Source organism: Calonectris borealis, chromosome 1, assembly GCF_964195595.1.
Source record: "Calonectris borealis chromosome 1, bCalBor7.hap1.2, whole genome shotgun sequence".
NCBI lineage: Eukaryota > Metazoa > Chordata > Aves > Procellariiformes > Procellariidae > Calonectris > Calonectris borealis.
Window position 1 is genome coordinate 63842544 of NC_134312.1, and position 20435 is coordinate 63862978.

The 20435-nt window shown below is 39.1% G+C and overlaps 1 protein-coding gene across 2 annotated transcripts in view; it reads right to left on the reverse strand.

Moving 5' to 3' along the window:
* Positions 1 to 20435, reverse strand: part of TRIM24 (tripartite motif containing 24) — a 67662-nt gene that overhangs the window by 22139 nt on the left and 25088 nt on the right. For both annotated transcript variants that reach the window (XM_075157767.1, XM_075157777.1), the window contains exons 2-7: positions 16623 to 16741; positions 8234 to 8381; positions 4954 to 5086; positions 3519 to 3635; positions 2240 to 2354; positions 1404 to 1550 (exon numbers count right to left, since the gene is read on the reverse strand). In XM_075157767.1, coding sequence (XP_075013868.1) covers positions 1404 to 1550; positions 2240 to 2354; positions 3519 to 3635; positions 4954 to 5086; positions 8234 to 8381; positions 16623 to 16741 — 779 coding nt within the window. The remainder of the gene's footprint in view (positions 1 to 1403; positions 1551 to 2239; positions 2355 to 3518; positions 3636 to 4953; positions 5087 to 8233; positions 8382 to 16622; positions 16742 to 20435) is intronic.

A 20435-nucleotide genomic window follows, 5' to 3' on the forward strand; every position in this document is an offset into this window, starting at 1 on the left:
AACTCTGAATTTAAGTATGCTGGGCATTCCTCCCTCCTAGTTTCAAGTGGTTGGATATGCCGGAGCAGAAGTCTCACATGCTTCTCTATGCATTATTGTTCAGGAACAGATTTCCCAAATGTCCGCAGACAGGTTAGCTACTCAACTCCCAAATAACACCAACTTTCAGCAAAAAATCAGGAGTGTAAAGCTCATCTGTTCTTCCGGAAAATATTTCTCATTTGCTGAGGCTTTATGGGCTAGATGCTCTTTTTCTACAACTGCACAATGTTTATAAGATTAAGATGCCTGCAACATAACTGTTTTCTTACTCACATAGCAGAAGTCTTTGTGGCAACACTAAGCAATTATAAACAACATGACTCAGTTTGATGCCCTTTTTCTCTATTAAATTAAAAAATATTACTTGCTGAGGCAGTATAACGCAGGCCAAATGAATTTAACTACTTGAAGCAAGTTGATAAAACCAAGTAATATTCCACTATCTGCTATAGCCTGCAGCATTTTAATGGGTATCAAAAAAAACCCCCAAACAAACCCACCACCAAAAAACAACAACAAACCCAAAAACAAACTAAAAAAACCCCACCCCGCCAGTAGATTCTCAACTAAGTAATGAGAAAATAAAGAAAAAACTTTGTTATCCAGTTATAGGAATTGGAAAAAAAGGATCTAGCATCTTTCCTCAACATTGCCACAGATTTCCATCATCAGGCTAGTACAATCTAGTAACCTCTGGACAAATCATGGTCAGCTTTTTGTTTGTTTTTTATTTCAAGTTTTTTAGGATTTCTGTTCATCATGAGCAGTCAGCTTAGTGAGACCACATGCACTCAGATCTTAAGTGTCATTATAGCATTGAAATATTTAGCTTCATAACTGTTTGCATGGACAAGCAAAAGCCTCAGCTTCCTTTTTATCAATTTTTGAAGACTTTTAATGGAAGATCAGTCTGACAGAATAAAGCAATACATTAATTTTTACATTAAAATGCTGGGTATCAGACTCTACAATATATAAATACCGTCTTTCTCTGAACTCAGAAGCTGTAACAAGTACTGAAAAGAACCTCAGTGATGATGAAGGACGCACAATAATTTTCCCAGTGTTTCACGGCTTAATGGTTTTCACTCCAGAGAAAAGGAGTTGTTCCTACTTCTGCAGATCTACAACAATTCTATGGTAGTGTAACAGGACAGAATCATGACCAGAGTGCTAAATTATTAGAAACATTCTCTATTTATGTTTAAGAGAAAACCATGAAAAATTATATACAAATATTCGAATTAGTAGAAAGTCATTAAAAAGTCTAATTCCCTAGTGTTACTGACAAGCACGTGTGTGCATATCTGCCTTAACTATAGTCCCCAAGTAAATGGAAAGAGCTATCTTCCTAACCTTACCAAGCGTTTGCTGTACAGTAGTGCTGTGCTGCTTCCACTGGAAACCGCCCATTTGGAAAAATTCATGACATGTTCCAGCTGTTTAGAGAGACCTGCCACTTCCTGCTGCTGCTGCAGAAGTTTCATCCGATGCTCTTTTGCCAGAGTCTGCAAGTAGAAAAGCAGTTCCAGTCAAAGGGTTCAATTTACAGTTAACAGGCATTAGCTTTCATATTTGTAATTCACAATGATCAAGTGGTTTCAGCTCTTCTAAAAAGCACCCTTGCCCCCTGACTGCATCTATCAAACAGAAAAGTCAGTATACATTTATTCAAGATAGCAGGACTTTCTGTGCAGATTCCCATTTTTCTCTTATGACACATTTTCATATATATATGTGCCTCTCAATAAACACACACACTTTTTAAAACACAATTTGAAGTAATATTTTTCCAGGTATCCATTCTAGACAATTCTCTCCTTTAATTTGCTAGTGGATTCCTGAATTTATGAAAAATTCTGATGGAAAGACTTTTCATGCATGACACATAGAATTATGACTTGCAAAAGCATGGAGAAAGAAACTGGTCTCAGAGACAGCCCTAATTCACAAAGCAGGGAACACAGATAATAATTACAAACAAAACAACAACCACCCCCCAAAAACCAAACCCTCCTCCCCTCCCCCCTCAAAAACCCACTTGCTCAAATGGCTTGTGTGGGACATCTCTCCACTTTGGAATTGCAGTAGGACATGCACAGGTGGCTAATACTAGAAATTGATTTTATTTTGATATGAATACGCACAAAAAATATTAAGACTGACATTTTTGTTTCTTATGATAAAATGAAATTACCTCCAACTGATGCAGCAGAGCTTTTCCCTTTTTGTTTATTTCTACCATCAGAGTAAATATGGCAACTTTAATATCCTGTTCCACCTGCTTTTGATTCTGATTCACTTCAAGAATTCTGTAAGACAGTATAGAAAATCATGTTCTTTAGCTCACAAACCCACCCTCCAAACAGTATAAACCCCACCCCAACTCTGTTGCTGAGACTACATTATTTCTTGGTCATATGCATCAATTAATACATATACCATCAGATACTGATAATCAGGAAAATTACTGGGAGAAATAGAGCAAGTACCAGTGACCTATGATAAAATTAATTAACTGGTGGCAAATTCTAATGCCATAAGTCTGTAAAATTACTGACATCTGCCACTGATAAAAATTAAATGCTCATTGTAATTGAAATTCTTGATTTTTAATTGTCCAGCACATTTCTGGAATGGTCCATGGCAATCAAAACTGTTTAAGTCTAATTTCCATCTAAGGTAGAATGGCATTCCAGAAACAAAAACAATAAATAGATTTTCTAATTTAGCTATTTCATCAATAGTGCTCAAAATCGTAATAGCAAAGCATAATCTTATATTGTGAAAACCACTACTGCTAAGATGCAAGGGAGAATAACCACTTAGATGCAGCAAAAGAAGAGAAGGGCGTCTGCTGGTTTTTTCCATCTCCACCAGCCTCAAAGACAGGCACAGAGAGAGGAAGAGTTCAGGTTGCACTCAGCATCCCGTACTGTGTTGCATCTTCCTGGGTACTGCCTTTGAACTCTGCTGAAGGAGCAGTTACAAAGGCCTAGTGCAGCATACATTTTACAGATTTATTTTTCTCCTAGGTTTGTAGTACTGCGTGAATAAAGCCCCAAGCATAAAAGTATTACATAAATCTTCAAATATGTGTCACAAGCATTATGAAAACATGAGTCATAACCTTTCACTTTCTAAGAGGGATCTACACTAAGAAAATAAGTGTGCTGATGGTGGGGAAGACGGTAAGACTGCCTTCTACAGCCTTTATTGCATAAGTATTGCATTTTGTTGCACCCAAGCTATTGCTGCCCATTAAGTTGACAGGCTGAGCAAAAGAGTTACCTAACACAACCAAGCACATTAAACAGGCAAAAGTCACTATGGCAAACTTAGGATTTTAGAATTTCTCTTTCTGGAAGGATAAAAGGAGAGAGGTACAAAATGCACTAATCTAAAAACTTCAAGAAATCACAATGTATATAAAGTTGCCCTCTGTGTCAGTTCTAATCTCAAAATCTGATACATACCTGTTTTGGATCTGCTTCCCTGTATATTTTATGTACTTAGTCTTCTCCATCAGTTTGGTGATTAGCATCTCAATGATCACTTTCTGGTTTTGAAAAGCTTCTTCTATAAACTGGTACCTGTAGTACATAACAGTGAGTATTTACACATGCAAAAGGTGTGACATACTTGCTAAAAAGCAGAGTGCCTTACGAAAGACTTCTTTAATTGAAGAAAGACGCTGCTCAAGTTCAGAATTTAACTGTCCTCACGGAAGTATATGTCAGCAAATGCTGATATATTTTATTTATAGTATATTTGAATTTATAGTGTATTTCCTATAATTTTTATTTTATGTTTTGAGAATTATGATTTTCATAAATATGAAGGGATACTGCATGACCATAGCCCAATTTTAGCAAAAGAAAAGTTAATGTTGTGCTGTGGCCATCGCTTTGTAAGTGAAAGTGCATGTAAGCTATTACTTCATGCAAGATAAGGATGTAGAAACAGAAGAAAGAGGAGAGATCACTGAGTCAGTAGAAGTCAGCAACATTTTAAATCAAGGAACTGAAATCATCAACAATTTGAGGAAAAAAAGAGGTGACACATTCTGAAAGGGATATAAATCCTAAGAAAAGGAGAATTAAAGAGGAAGACTGCAACTCTGCAAGAGCAAGGTTTAGCCTGTTCCAAGGAGCAACAGTGGCCAACACTTCTCCATCTATTGATGTTCACCTGGTCAGGCAAGCTAGTTCTTTGGGTGGTTGCATCAGGTATAGCAAGCATATTAATATTTAACCTAAGAGTACATCTGTCCCAGACCGTTACTGTATGTGTTAGCCAGCAAGATTATTGTCTTGTACTCAGAAGTTGTATATAATCCTGTTTTTCAGCTTTTGTGGCCAGTAAGAGATGACCAAAGAACAGCAACCCAAAGATTTGAGTGTTATAAACAGTGTTCTCAAAGTACAGTATAGCCAAACTTTAGGTTTACTCTTTCTTTTAAAGGGCTCTTCACGGAAAAAATGCCCATTTGCTCCGTTCTGAAATTGTTTGGTAATGTTCTGTTATATAATCATCTTGTTGAAGGACAAATGGAGAAATTACACATAAGTGTACAGTTGCATAACACGGCCCCTGTGCTTTCTAAGGACTCTCTGAAGAGCTGCATAGCAACAAATTCTATCCAAATAACTTGACAGTAAAGAAAGGCCTTGTGCTTAAGTCACCAAGTTAAAAACTGGAAGAATTAGGTTTTATTCTAAACTATCACACACTCATCAGCCACATTCTTTTGGATACAATCTCTGTTTATTTGTGGGCTTCATTTCTGAGCAGAAAACTTTATTTTGCACTTTTTTCACCTGACTGTATTCCGTACAGCTAGAGCTACAATCAACTTCAAGCTGTCTTCCTAGAAATGAGTAGCATAAAACATGTACTTTGTTTCGATACCTGTGCTCTTTGTGTTCTAGTAACTGACAGTCTCGGCAGGTCAGCTTGTCACAGGTTTCACAATACAACTTCAGCTGCTCTTTTTTGTGGTAAGGGCAAAACACAGGTCGCTGACTGGTCACACCAACTGCCTCTGTTGAATAAAGGAAGATGTCAGTCCAGTCTCTTGAAATTATTAAAGATTTGCATTCTCCTGTTTTTCCTCACCATATTCCTCACCTAGATGCTATAAGTGTGTATTGGGCCACCTAATCAAGAATATAACAGCTGTAAGCTCAAACTGCAATGTCTCACTGTCGCCTTCGTGAGGCGTGGCGACCTGGTTCAGGAACGGCACGGCGACCCCCCTCCCCGGGGCGCTCGGGCCATCGACTCGCAGACACCAATGTGGTGGACGGCAAATGGCGTTTATTGGTAGATAACACGGTGTTATATACCTTGGGTTTACGACGTCACTTCCGTCTGCTTACTTCACACCTAAATGCTACTGGCTATTAGGGGAGGGGGTCCTATCTTTCCGTACAGCACGATATCTTCCGGCCGCCTGATCCTAACTACCCACATCTCACTCTTGATCAAGCATGGAGCTAACACCCTCATGGAAAATGTCTACGTCCTGGTTTCGGCTGGGATAGAGTTAAATTTCTTCCTAGTGCTGTGTTTTGGATTTAGTATGAGGAGAATGTTGATAACACACTGATGTTTTCAGTTGTTGCTAAGTACCCTCCTAGTCAAGAACAGCTTCCATGCTCTACCAAGCAGAGACTGGGAGCGAGCACAGCCAGGACAGCCGGCCCAGCTGGCTAATGGGGTATTCCATACCATGTGACGTCATGCTCAGTATATGAAGGGTAGGCGTGATCCAGGAAGTACCGATCACTACTTGGTTATCGGTCAGCGCGGGTGGTGAGCAATTGCATTGTGCATCACGCATTTTGTATATTCTATCATTAGTATTACTATTACTACTATTACTATTATTTTCCCTTTTCTGTTCTATTAAACTGTCTTTATCTTAGAGAGTTTTTCTCACTCTTACCCTTTCGATTCTCTCCCCATCCCACTGCAGGGGGGGGGAGGGGAGTGAGCGAGCGGCTGCGTGGGATTTGGCTGCCTGCCAGGTTAAACCATGACAGTCTAGAACCTATTTTGCCATAACTTATAAAGGCCCCACAAAACTATTTACAAAAGGAATAGCCAGCACCATTGCAGTTGCAAAAGACATTGCACAACCAGCAAGTTCCTCTCTTAAATGGAAATGAGGAGATTGCTGACAATTCATTGCTCTGTCTTCTTTCTCAGTCAAATGAGTGAAAGGGGGTTTGAGGGTATCACGACACAGGCATTCAAAAGTGTAAAACATACAGAATATAATAACCAGAAGTTACCAACATCCCTTCAAGACCCCATTCAAAACGGGTCAGAGGTCTCACTTCAGTTTCCAGTGAGCAAATTCCAAGGAGCATAGGAAACAGCACCAGACGATATAAATGAAATCTGTTCTTTAAACAATTTAACCGAGAAAGCCTAATATCTTATGAGTTAGGTTGGACACTGAGTTCATGAGGATTATATGGCCTGTAATGAAAACTGGCATCACGCTGCAGCCCATCCTTCTCTGCAGATCAATAAGGTCTCTTCTCCATACCCATTCAGTTACTTATTTTCATGAAACCTGGAAGAAGTTATATTCAGATCCGTATCCTTCAGTCAAAATTCTTTGAAACTGACCAGCAGACTCAGAGGAGGCCTGAATGCACAGAGAGCATTCCTACCACCAAGTCATGTTCAGCGTAACAGTTAGACACTTTTACCTACTACTTTTGTCCTCTCCTGAAAGTACACTCAGTCCTCACTTTTGATTCACCACATCTGAAAGTGGGGTACAGAATATAATGTATATCTCCAAATTATCATACTGGAAGCTACCCTTTGAGCAATACAGATTACAGAAGTGAAAGCCCGCATTATATATAAAATTCACAGGACTAGATACAGTGGAATGAAAATAAACATATATTATAATGCATATATTTATAATACCATATAATAATTCATAAAAATTTATATATTTACAAGAAAACCCATGCAAGTCCAATGGACTTATTAGAACCAGTAAAATGTCTGTCAGCATCCCATTATGTTTGTAATTGTCTTACAATGTTACTAAAAGACAAGACACAATGGGCATAAACTGAAACAAAAGAGGTTCTCAATGAATAAAAGTACAACCTTTTTTACCATGAGAATAGTCAGGATTTCTCAGAGAGGCTGTACTGTACACCATGTCCATCGTTGCTGGTTCTCAAGGCCCAAATGGATAAAGCCCTGAGCAACTTGATCTGATCTCATAGCTGACTGCTTTAAGCAGGAGGCTGGACTAGATGATCTCCTTAGGTCCCTTCCAATCTGAATTATCACAGATCCTACTGAGGAAAAACACCCCAATTCATAACATACTTCCCTTTCATTTCTAAGGCAAAATATTTCAAACTTAAAATATACTTAGCTAAAACGTGAATTCTGGCATGCTTTGTCGCTAACAGAGCATGCTTTATTATCAGAGTGCTGAATCTTTAGTGCTCCTTCTGCAGCTGTATACAACAACAAAGTTCATATAAACTATTTGGTAGACATCTAGAAAAACTAGAGGAGCCAAATGCGTAACGAAGTATTTTCTTCAGCTGATCTCTAAAGTGTAGATAATAACTTGCAATCATTCCAAGTGAAAGATACAATCTATGTATATTTATTGGTTTAAAACACTTTGCATAAAAATCATATGAAATACCAATCTGTAGGGTTTGTTACCACTATGCAGCATATCTGACAGAAAAACCTCACAGAAAAACGGCTATCATACCCCAAGCCATGACAAAGTCTCCCTTTTCAGTAGCTATGTTCTAATGCATCTAATGCTTAAAATAAAGATTTCTCTTTTGTTAGCTGGATCATTTAAGAGATCCACTTAGATGGAGAGCAGCCAAAGAAACACCAGAATTGGTTCAAATTGTTGCAGCCTTCAGCAATGAAATTGGAATAAGTGACTGAGAGGCAGGAAACTATTAAAACATATCCATTAGCAACCAGAAAAATAACACAGTTCCACTAATTCATAAGCACCAAAGGTTGTATCACAATGAATCTGTCCTTTTACATTTATTAGGATTAGGGAATACAATTTTTGAAATTTATCACTTTAAAAAGAAATGTGGTGGTCTAATACAGTTTTCCAATGCAGACACACATTCTTTGTGAAATTATAAATCAAGTGCATTACCTGGAGATACTTCCTCTTTCTGTCTTACTGTATGATCCTTTGTGAATTTAACCCTCTGGTGAGCTCTGATGCAGGTCTTGCACAACCATTCTACACATTCCACACAAAAACCATTAGCTTCCGCATTGTCTTCACAACTTGTGCAGACCTGACATGAGAAAGAAAAGGTAGCTGTTAAAATAAATATGGAATATACATACAACTATTGTTCATATACAATCGGTGCACTTTTACAGTTTTCCAAAAACTGTGAAATGAGAACGGAAAACTGCCTGAGGTACAGGAACACTATAAATAACTGCATAAAAGTAATTGAATGTGACTTTTCAAAGAAAGTGGTCGTTTTATCAGTGTTACTCTAAAATCTTTACCTGACGTGATAAAAGTCAAACCATTACTTTCTGCCTGACACTGCACACTAAGAAGCCATATAATGTTTACTATATACAATACGCTCTTGTGAAATATTTACTAAAGACAGAACAGAATCAGCACTGCTCTGATCTCAGAAGCCTCCCTCAGTTCACACAGAAGCTTTACTTCTAGTTTCTGTTCACCTGCTTAGAGTTTCAGGAAGTACACACAGTACTGAACAGCAAGGTTCTTCTCAAGAATCTCTGCATCACCACTGAAAGACAGCATTCCAGTTAAGCTTATCAGTAAAGCTACCCTAGAACAGATTTGCAACCAATGCATAATAATTTTCAAACTGTGGCCTGTTAATTCCTGGGGCTCTTTGGACTATACCCAAGAGATCTAGAAAAAAAATTTAAGGAAAACAAACCTAACGGCAGACCGAAACCTCTCTGCACAGAGCCAATATATACACAAGAAAAAAATCCTACAGACTCACAATTTGAACAACAGGTTGGAAACTACAAATGATGGACACCACCACTTCACATGTTCATAACATTATTTCATTTTTAACTCCTCCTTTACAATACCTCTGTAGTCATACCTTCCAGGGGTTTTTCATGGTAAAAATAATGAACATGCTTATGCAGATACTTGTTTAAATAACTACCATCCATTTCTATCACCATTTAGCACTGCTGCAAACAAAAGCCTCAAGACATCTGAAGATTGCTACATCCTACAGATCCCACTGATACAATTCTGCTAGCAGAAGCAACAAAGAGAAAATTTTAGATTTTAATTTAATTTTCAGCTTGATTAAAAAAAATCCAACTTCTGCACCCTCACAAGATAAATACAGATTAAGTTAAAGAGGAAGCAAATATTTAGTAGGAAGTAAATATTTATACCCTATGCAGATAGATAATATATATGTAGAGCTATGTCCCAGTTTCCCCTTCAAGAAAAAGAGGAAAATTAGCACGAAACTTGCCTTAGGCCACAAAGCAAGTTACTGACAAAACTGGAATTTGAACATAGGAGTTCCAGATTCCCAATGCTCTGCTTATTCTTCTGGATCATATTGCCTCTGAAAGCAAATATCCTCTGAGAAATGAAGTTATAACGCAAGGGTTGTTGACCCCTCTTGTTGTCACTTGGAGTTTGAAGCAGTTCCTTTTCATTAAAGGTGAAAAGGAGAAAAAATTGGGCTGTGCCCCTCTTTCTGTTTCTTTACAAGAAGGAGGCTTGAAAGTTTTATTTTTAAAAATCTTCTTAAATTTTTTTTTTCTTCCACTTGGTTTTTCTTTTTCTTCCCCTTCTTCTCTTAACAATAAAAATTCCAGTCCTATCCAGACTAGTTGACTAGGGAGAAATATCAAAGTCAGGACATCATAAAAAAAGTCAATAAAAATGGAAGTAAAGCAATTAAAGGAAGTGAATTGTAATCGGGAAATTGAAAATTTTTACTTACTCTTAACCCTTAATTTCAATGATAGTTTGCAAAAAAAGAAGTATTCTTAAGGACTCAGCACAGCTTCTTGAAAAAAAGTTCAGAACAAGCCAGTATCACTGAGGCATTACTTCAACATTACATTTTCTCTGGCAGGAACTCCCATGAAAGAAATTCCCTCCCTCCTCCTTTGCCTCCTCAGGTGTGCCAATGCAACTCTCTGCAAGACGGTGGTGTAAAACCGGATTGATTACAACACTGTAGTCCAAGAACCAGTTACATCAGCACTGCTGACTGGGCAGTGAACCACTGCAGGATGAGAAAGAAGTTTTCAAATCGGTCTTGTTGCCAGAGAGGTATCATCATGCTATGCTCCTAGATACCCAGAGGTGTTTTTGCAAATTAGAGTAGAGAATAAGAGATTGGATATTTGTTTTTCTAGTGTAAAAAACACAACAGTGAAAACAAAATAAGCAAAGGAAAAAACAACAACAACAAAGTGTTTCAGGCATTCTTTAAGCCAAAGAAGCAAAACAAACACAAAAATATAGAAGGTGGCTGGAACTCAATTTAAAAGAAAAAAAAAAGAACAACAACAAAAAACCCACCACAGCCTTTTCAGGTCACCTTTAGCAAACTTAGGCAGATAAACTTGCTAGGTGCCAGGGCATTTAAGTAAGTTCAAAGGATTTCAGAAGTTATTCATTCCTCCTAGATTCCAAGACCTTTGTCTATTTTCTTTTTTCAATATGCTTTAGGTTTTCTCAACTGGTTTGACCTGCTACAGTTGGAATGAGATGAAGATTGTGATTCAATAACCAATAAACAGGTGCTGCCAAATGAACTGAAACTCCTCCTTTGTAGTCCAAAAATATATATTCCAACTTTATACTCTTCACAGCCACCAAGTGGAAGAGAGACAGATTTCTAAAATTTTCCATAGACATCATAACTCATGCTGTCAAAATAGTTATGCCTTCTAGGTAGAAACTAGATTTGCTTCTACCCACTTAATTGAAATATGCATTTTCAGATATAGCTTGGATTTTGCTAGAACTTCTAGTTATTAGAATAAGTCATATAGCTAAAATACATGGAAGTACAACTACTGTAAATGTTTGCTATAGTCTTACAAAACCTAAAACTTATTTCACTCTTATTTTTGTGACTCATACAAGAAATGCTTCAGTGATTTCAAAGAAAACTCTCCCCAGTTAACCTGTAAGTCTTTATTCTGGTTAGACAGATATTTATTTTTAATTGAGTTTTCCTTGTAATTGTATTTAATTCAGTTACTAGGTTTAGTATTTATAACCCCAGGAAGTGTTCATTCAGCCTTCATTCAAATTTAATGAAAGCTGAAATTACTCAGCATGTTGCAGGTAAGTAGTATTTTTTCTGTTGTAAAAGCTTGTTTATTTACTTTAAAACAGATTTACATGCAAGAGTTGAGGTAACAGAGCTGTCTTCTCAGCTATTGTAGTAACTAACCACTCTTCCAATTAAACATACTTTGAGTACTAAAGAGATTAAATAAGCAAGCAAAGGTTTCCGAGTTTTGAAGGAAGAGAGCAAAGTAGTCCAGAGGAATACTCAGTGAACTAACGTTCCAAACTTCACCAGTGTAAATTAGATGCAATGGTTTCCCCTATTGGATCCAAAAAACATCAATCTCTTGGCACAGACAAAATCACCAAAGACAGCACCTGTCTTTTGGGACGTTCTCGCCTCTAAATATGAACCACATGTTGACACCACAAAATGCATAAACCCTAATCAACGTATCCTCCTTTCCCCAACATCCCATCAACAGATGCCTCTCTTTGAAGCACAACAAAACCATATGGTGACTCTTCTTGAGTCTATTACCCACTGCCCTAAACTAGTGGCTTTCAAGGACATTTTGGCCATGGCTACAGGATTGATAAGCTATTCAGCATACTACTTCTTCTTTGGAAGAATACATAGTGGCTACTCTGGCACCATACAAAACTAGAGAAACTTTCTGTTCTAAATTGTCCTCATTAATCACTCTGTTATGCCAGTCAGACTTGCTGTCTTGGTATCCAGATCTAGCACCAGATCTAAACTCGTACCTTGTTTTGTTACTACATTCCCAATGTCTCACAAAAAGTCCAACTGTTCTTTTTTCCTACTACAACATTTAAAACTCTCAGGTCAGTAACTGGTAAAGACACAGAAAGTGTTCTTACTATTAAAAATATTTTTACACATGTTCTCTTTTGGACACGGAAGCTATGAGAATTAGGATCTAGACTAAAATGCACTACAGGCTCAATATGCTGCAGCAACATCAATGCTATCACTATGATCTTTTTTTCTGTATCAATCTCACACTTATCACTTTTACTTTCATGGCTTTGCACATGCATTAAACAATTTTCTTCTGTTAAGTTCCTAAATTTCCCTCACTTGTCAACCTTTTAGTCTTACTCAAATTTAGCATTTGCTTCAGTAACATCTCTTGGGCTTGAAGCCCCTTTCCACTCACTCTTGTGAATCAATAACTAATTTTTATTTTCAAACTTCTCTTCAGCATCCAATAATTTTGCCAAGTCTTTCCACAAATCATAATGTGAAAAAAATTACAAAGGATCTGCTCTTTCAAAGTATTTATGCCCTAGTTGCCCACAACCTACAATGATTACTTTCAGGAAGATCACAACTGCATTTCCCATTAGTCTCTTTTCTTCTGCAAAGCTTCCTATGCTAATAGCCAGCACAAAATCCTTAATGTTCTCTTTAATGCTAGCCAGAAAAGCCCTTGTGGAACATATACTAGGGAGTTTTACACTTTCTTTATGCTTACTTCTTTTGCTCCTTTTCAGTAGTAATTGCTAGAAAGCACAGCTATGTATGTAGGGTACTGAACTGCCAAAATCAGGCTCAGATAAAGTAAACGTGATTTTAGATAGATGGCTGGCACTTTAATGAGTTCCAGTTATTTTTCTCACCCCACAATGCCAGGCTCCATGATAGGCCATTCACTCCTACAGTTTTGATTCAATATGCTAAAAACATTTTAGCATTATTACCTTTTTAAACCTGAAACAACCAAACATTGAACATGAAAGGCTTTTTTTGAAGTCTCTCTTGAATTGAAATAAACCAGTCCTTCCTGATAACACAAATATACAGGCTAGATATAGATATGGACCAGTGGTTCTAAGCCACAACATCACTTGCACAGAACCCGTGGCTTGCCTCTAATTCTAATTTCTTAAACATCCTGCTAAAGCTACCATACTATCAAAGCCAAACTAACCATCTCAGTAGAAAATTTCTATAAAACAGCCAAAGTTTTTGACAGAATTTGGATGATCTCTGATCCAATATTTCCTGCAAGTCTCAGTATCTTTTCCACTTTAATTCCTCTGATCTGTTGCCTATCTTGCCACTGGCAATTCTTCTTTCTTTTCTCTTTGCTCCTTCAAAGGCAAAACAACACAGGCCTATTAGAAGCATGTATCATCCTTAAACCTCATAATATTCCCCAACAGGACATCGATCTGTTTAACTGCTACTGAGTTAACTTTGCTGTTCCACAACAGACAGCTTTATAGAGTGGTGTAGCTTTTTTTTATGGTTCCAATGTCAAAGTACAAAGGAATGTCCAAAAAACTTCATTATCATACCAAAATAAATCTATTCAAACAAAACAGAACTGCACACCATTCATTCCAAGAGGTAGGGTACACGCTCACTTAGCAGGCATCTAACAAAACATCTAGCTCCGTTTTAAAAAAAAAAGTCAGCAGAAAAGCACATGAATGTACTACTCTGCTGGTTCAGCAAAGTCTGCTGGTTTGCCTTCAACTGCTGCAGAAAGTATGCTGAGTTCAGCCAGGGAACTTAGCTGAAGAACAGACATGCTTTCTGAACCGGAAGCCTGCTGGTTTTTATTAGGAAGAGAGAGAAACAAATATGGAATGGAAGAGTAAGACAGATATCTGAGAAGGGATCTTAAGGGAACACAAATGCTTTGAAGAACCTCCCTGAAATCTTGATGATTCCAAACCAGCTGCTGAAATATGTTGTCCTGGTTCCAGCTGGGACAGGGTTAACTTTCTTCCCAGTAGCCTGGGGGGTGTGCTGTGTTTTGGGTTCGGTGTGAAAGGAGCGTTGATGGCCCATTGATGCTTTGGCTGTTGCTGGGTGATGCTTGCACCGGGAGGGGGGAGCACAGCCGGGGTGGTGGACCCAGCTGGCCAATGGGGTATTCTATACCATGTGACATCATGCTCAGTATAAAAACGGGGGGGGGGGGGGGGGGGGGCTCGCCCCCCGTTCGTGACACGCGGTCGGCGGTCGGCGAGCGGTTGCGTTGTGCATTGCCTGCTTTGTGTATTCTGTTACTGTTGTTGTTCTCATTGTTATTATTACTGTTCTACTTAGTTTTATTTCAATTATTAAACTGTTTTTATCTCAACCCGGGAACTTTCCTGCTTGTGCCCTCCCGATTCTCTCCCCCATCCCACCGGGGGGGAGTGATCGAGCGGCTGCGTGGCATTTATTTTTGCTGGCTGGGGTTAAACCACGACATATGTGCAATTTCTCTGTATCTCTCTCCAGCAGATCAAGATCAGAAGGTAAAAAGACATCTCTCTCAATTCCAATGAAGTGCCTGACTTATCCTGACATCACCAAGTTTGGTGGATACTCCAACTTTTGATACCCTATGACCCATCGACGTATACCCAATTTTACATCATTATGACCAACTTCAAGAATATAAAGAACCCTGCTTGAATTTTCAATTCTTTATCCAAGTCTCAAAGGCCTCAATTCCTCACTTAACTTAAACAGAAAGCAGAAAAAAATTGGGGGAGGGGGGAGAAGGGGAGGGAGACAGAAAAAAAAAAGACTTTGTCACTAAACCCAGGAAAAATAATTCTACTTCTATCACCACTCCCCAAAGCAGTATCTTAGAGGACTTGTTATATAACTAAGCAGAGGTTATGGCACAGGTCCAAAAAAAATTCAGGACTGCTTCTGCATAACAAAGTTATTTGTTATCTTGCTTCTCTTCCTAATTTTAAAGTCACTAAAAAAATTATGATCAAATTTTCAATGCAACAGGGACTATTCATTTTCTCAGTCTTACTGGTAGAGTATTGAGTGACTTTGTGTAAATCTCACAACCATCTCCAAAACGCAGATGTTTCCCTGCAACACCCAGGTGGAAAAAAACCAAACACACACCCCCCCAAAACACAAAAAAAGCAAACTTCAAACTGTCCTACATTACGAGAACACTGCTCATACTTCCAGAGACTCCCAAATAAATTTCCGTTTCTGGTAAGGTTTATCATTTCTCAGAAATCCAATTGCAAAATTCCTTATAAGCTGAACACAGTTTAATGGTTTTCAAGACATAAGTTAATTTCTGTTCCCCAGAGATTATGACAACATTTATGCCTTTAATAGTCAGTGAGCTGGTATCACAAACCTGACTGCGTACTTTCATTTGTTCCTGAGAGACATACCCATTCATATATGTAAGCACAAATTTCAGCTAAGCTTTGAAACAAGCAGACTAGACAATAAAGGACCTCTAAGAAGCTGCCCCCAAAACAAATGTATCAAGAACCAATGATACAGGTCCCTAAAACAGGAAAGCACAAAAAAAAGGCATTTTCAAAATAAAAGGAGACCACCATCCAAATGTTAGGGAATGAGTTAAAATGCAAGCCACACTGACATAGTAACCTTTTTGTACTGTTATTATGAAGAATGCAGCAACATATAAAGAGGCTGAATTATGTACAATAAGTTCCTGAAGTTTAATAAAAAGTTTATGAGTAAAGAGATACTTGAGATACTCTCTTACTAGCTAAAAATGAAGACATGCAATATTTTGATACCAGAGATTGCTAAACTGTGGTCCTACACAGATGTGATTATTCATTTGGTACTGCTTCCACACTAGTACCTTCCTCCTGAAAAACCATCATGAGGGAAAAAAATCCAATATTACTATTCTTCCAGATAAGCAGGTTTTGGTTTTATGAGACGGCTATTATTTGATTGCAAAAGGAAGAAGCAGCAGCCTACATAAGAAAAACAAAGAAGAAACCCCTTACAACATACCATCTTCCCCAATTAGAAGATTGAGCCCCTTGCTTGGTAACTGCACTGCAGCTATTTAATGCCAAGTTTTGTCAGTGCTGAGATAAGAAAAATAAAGTCGATTTAACTAGAGGATTCCATTTTACATTGAGATCTCTTAATGTAGTGTTGTTTGGGTCTCTGTTTCAAAAAGTGCTTCAAGTGCCCTGTCCAAAGTACAGAAATTCCCATTCCAATGCCTATTCCTTACTTTTATCTTTTGCTATCACGATGAAATTTTACATCAACAATTAAAAATAGTTTAGAGTAAGACAACCACCTTCTTCACATGCATTTTTATTGATTTTAACTGGTTTTCTAGAGTAGCTACCCCATGTGATGACTAAGTACTTGAAGTCTTTTTCTGCATATGAACAGCAAAAAGAAGCAGCCAAGGATATGCATACACATCCAAAAGGTGTTAACTTGATTACATGTTAATGCACTTACCTGATTTGATTTCTCTACTGTGCTACTGGGAACCTCTGTGGTATCCTTCACAAAAAAGTTATCTATGATGTGTCTCTCTGCACATTCCTGACCACAAATTGGACAGCGGATAACACCGACTGGGGGGAAAAGAAAATATCTGATTATGCTTGCACAACTTAAGGTATATCACACAACTTCAAAGACAGCTTGTAAGGATAAATACTTTGAAAGGATGTTCTAATACTTTCCTGTCAATAAGGTATGAGTAAAAAGAAGCTAATTCTCCTATCACTGAAGTAATAACCTTTACCTATTATTCCCTGATGACGTATTCTTTCAACCAAGGTCAAGCACCTTTTTGTTTCAATCCTATAAAGAATTTGCCTTAATCTTACAGAAAATTAATTCCTTTTCTCTAAAGGGAATGTATTCCCATTGACAATTTGTTGTTATAGAATGGATTCAAGTAAACATTTATTAGTGTGGAGTATTAATTAGTGACATTGAGCGCTATTACATACACACACATACACGCTAGCAGTGTGACATGACTGACTTCCAACAATGTAATACAAGAAATTGAAATGTAGTAAATTCAAAATTAATGAGGCAAGTTGTATAGAGGAAGAACGGATCTGTATTAATATTGTGACTACTTTCACACTAAGCAAGGGAAAGCAAGCAAGAAAGACATAGGAATAAATAAGCAAGGTCTTCTCCCTCCTCTCCTCTGCAAGACACACTGGGGAACAATTCTAAGGCAACAACATATTTAGACTCCTGGCTGAAGAGTGAGCTGAGAACCAATAACTCAAAGCGTTAAACAATTAATAGTTTTCTCAAGAGAATAAAAAGGACAAAGTCAAGTTCAAAACTTGGGGTTCAACAGTGAGTAGGCTAGACTGAAATGGAAAAGATCTATATAAACATTTTAAAGTAGATACCTTTCCTGGGTGCAGAAAACAGAATGTCTTATTAGCACTGAGGCTTGTTTATCATCCAAGTAAAATCTCTAAAATGCTAGGCATTAACATCTTGCTTTAAGAAAACTATCACAATCATTACCACCAAAAAAAGAAAATAATTGAAACTAAGTTAGGTTGAAATAATCACTTGGGATGTGGAAATCATCATGCAAAGCCTACAGTAGAATAGTCATGTGAGTCCACACTGAGACAGATTCTAGACCTACAACTGCCATTTGAGAGGAGGCATGATTTTAGGACCTTAAAGAAGATGTTTAACTCAATGAGTTTAACACCAGTATATAATTCAGCACTCGCATATTTAACTAAACTAGCATGGGCTTAATTCTATTCCTGTTTCACTTTTACAATAAAATGTAGAAGAACAGAAACTATTAAATATTTCACTTTCTGCAGAAAAACTTAATTCCTTATTGTGTGTGCTTCATACAAGATTTAGGTAACTTTTTCATAATGTTCTTTCAATACACAGTACAGATTTAACTGGCCAACCCACTATAAAGTAGTTTTCTAATGAAAGTCCACCAGTTTTATTAAATTAGTTCTTCATTCTGGAAATTTAGCCAGCAGTTTACCACTTGTGTGCAAGGCATTCCACCTTCATCTGAAAGGCTATGATGTTAAGCCTGGTTTTATTATAATTGCCATTTTGCCAGTCTGCACTTCAATACCTATTTATAGAATCATAGAAACATTAAGGTTGGAAAAGACTGCTAAGATCATCAAGTCCAACCATTAACCTAGCACTGCCAAGTCCATCACTAAACCATCTCCCTAAGCACCACATCTACATGTCTTTTAAATACCTCCAGGGATGGTGACTCAACCACTTCCCTGGGCAGCCTCTTCCAAGGCTTGACAACCCTTTCAGTGAAGAAATTTTTCCTAATATCCAATCTAAACCTCCCCTGGAGCAACTTGAGGCTATTTCCTCTCGTCCTGTCACTTGTTACTTGGGAGAAGAGACCGACACCCACCTCGCTACAACCTCCTTTCTGGTAGTTGTAGAACGCGATGAGGTCTCCCCTGAGCCTCCTCTTCTCCAGACTAAACAGTCCCAGTTCCCTCAGCCGCTCCTCATAAGACTTGTGCTCCAGGCCCTTCACCAGCTTCGTTGCCTTTCTTTGGACACGCTCCAGCAACTCCATGTCCTTCTTGCAGTGAGGGGCCCAAAACTGAACAGAGTATTCAAGATAAACTCACCAGTGCCAAGTACAGGGGGACAATCACTTCCCTGCTCCTGCTGGCCACACTATTTCTGATACAGGCCAGGATGCCGTTGGCCTCCTTGGCCACCTGGGCACACTGCCGGCTCATGTTCAGCCGGCTGTCAACCAGCACCCCCAGGTCCTTTTCCTCTGGGCAGCTTTCCAGCCACTCTTTCCCAAGCCTGTAGCGTTGCCTGGGGTTGTTGTGGCCCAAGTGCAGGACCCGGCACTTGGCCTTGTTGAACCCCATACGGTTGGCCTCAGCCCATCGATCCAGCCTGTCCAGGTCCCTCTGCAGAGCCTTCCTACCCTCCAGCAGATCAACACTCCCGCCCAACTTGGTGTCGTCTGCAAACTTACTGAGGGAGCACTCGATCCCCTCGTCCAGATCGTTGATAAAGATATTGAACAGGACCAGCCCCAGTACTGAGCCCTGGGGAACACCGCTCGTGACCGGCCGCCAACTGGATTTAACTCCATTCACCACAACTCTCTGGGCTCGGCCGTCCAGCCAGTTTTTTACACAGTGAAGAGTGCACCCGTCCAAACCATGAGCAGCCAATTTCTCCAGGAGAATGCTGTGGGAAACGGTGCCAAAGGCTTTACTGAAGTCCAGGTAGACCACATCCACAGCCTTTCCCTCATCCACTAGGTGGGTCACCCGGTCATAGAAGGAGATCAGGTTGGTCAAGCAGGACCTGCCTTTCAAAAACCCGTGCTGACTGGGCCTGATCACCTGGTTGTCTTGTACGTGCCGCATGATGGCACTTAAGATGATCTGCTCCATAACCTTCCCTGGCACCGAGGCCAGACTGACAGGCCCGTAGTTCCCCGGATCCTCCTTCCGGCCCTTCTTGTAGATGGGCGTCACATTTGCTAACCTCCAGTCAACTGGGACCTCCCCGGTTAGCCAGGACTGCTGATAAATGATTGAAAGCTTGGCAAGCACTTCCACCAGCTCCCTCAGTACCCTCGGGTGGATCCCATCCAGCCCCATAGACTTGTGTGCGTCTAAGTGGTGTAGCAGGTCGCTAGCCATTTCCCCTTGGATTATGGGGGCTTCATTCTGCTCCCCATCCCTGTCTTCCAGCTCAGGGGGCTGGGTACCCGGAGGATAACTGGTCTTACTATTAAAGTCTGAGGCAAAGAAGGCATTAAATACCTCAGTCTTTTCCTCATCTTTTGCCACTGTTTCCCTCCGAATCCAATGAAGTATGGAGATTGCCCTTAGCCCTCGTTTTGTTGCTAATGTATTTATAGAAACATTTTTTATTGTCTTTTACGGCAGTAGGCAGATAAAGTTCTAGGTGGGCTTTGGCCCTTCTAATTTTCTCCCTGCATAACCTCATGACATCCTTGTAGTCTTCCTGAGTTGCCTGCCCCTTCTTCCAAAGGTCAAACTCTCTTTTTTTACCTGAGTTCCAGCCAAAGCTCTCTGTTCAGCCAGGCCGGTCTTCTTCCCCGCCGGCTCGTCTTTCGGCACATGGGGACGGCCTGGTCCTGTGCAGGAGAGTAGCTTCCTTTCATATACAAACTCTATATTTTGGCTAAAACTTTTGTAACATTTTCTATACCATCATCATGAAGGATAATTAAGAAATCCAATTCTGGTACGTCAGGTAGTTAATAGAACTCCA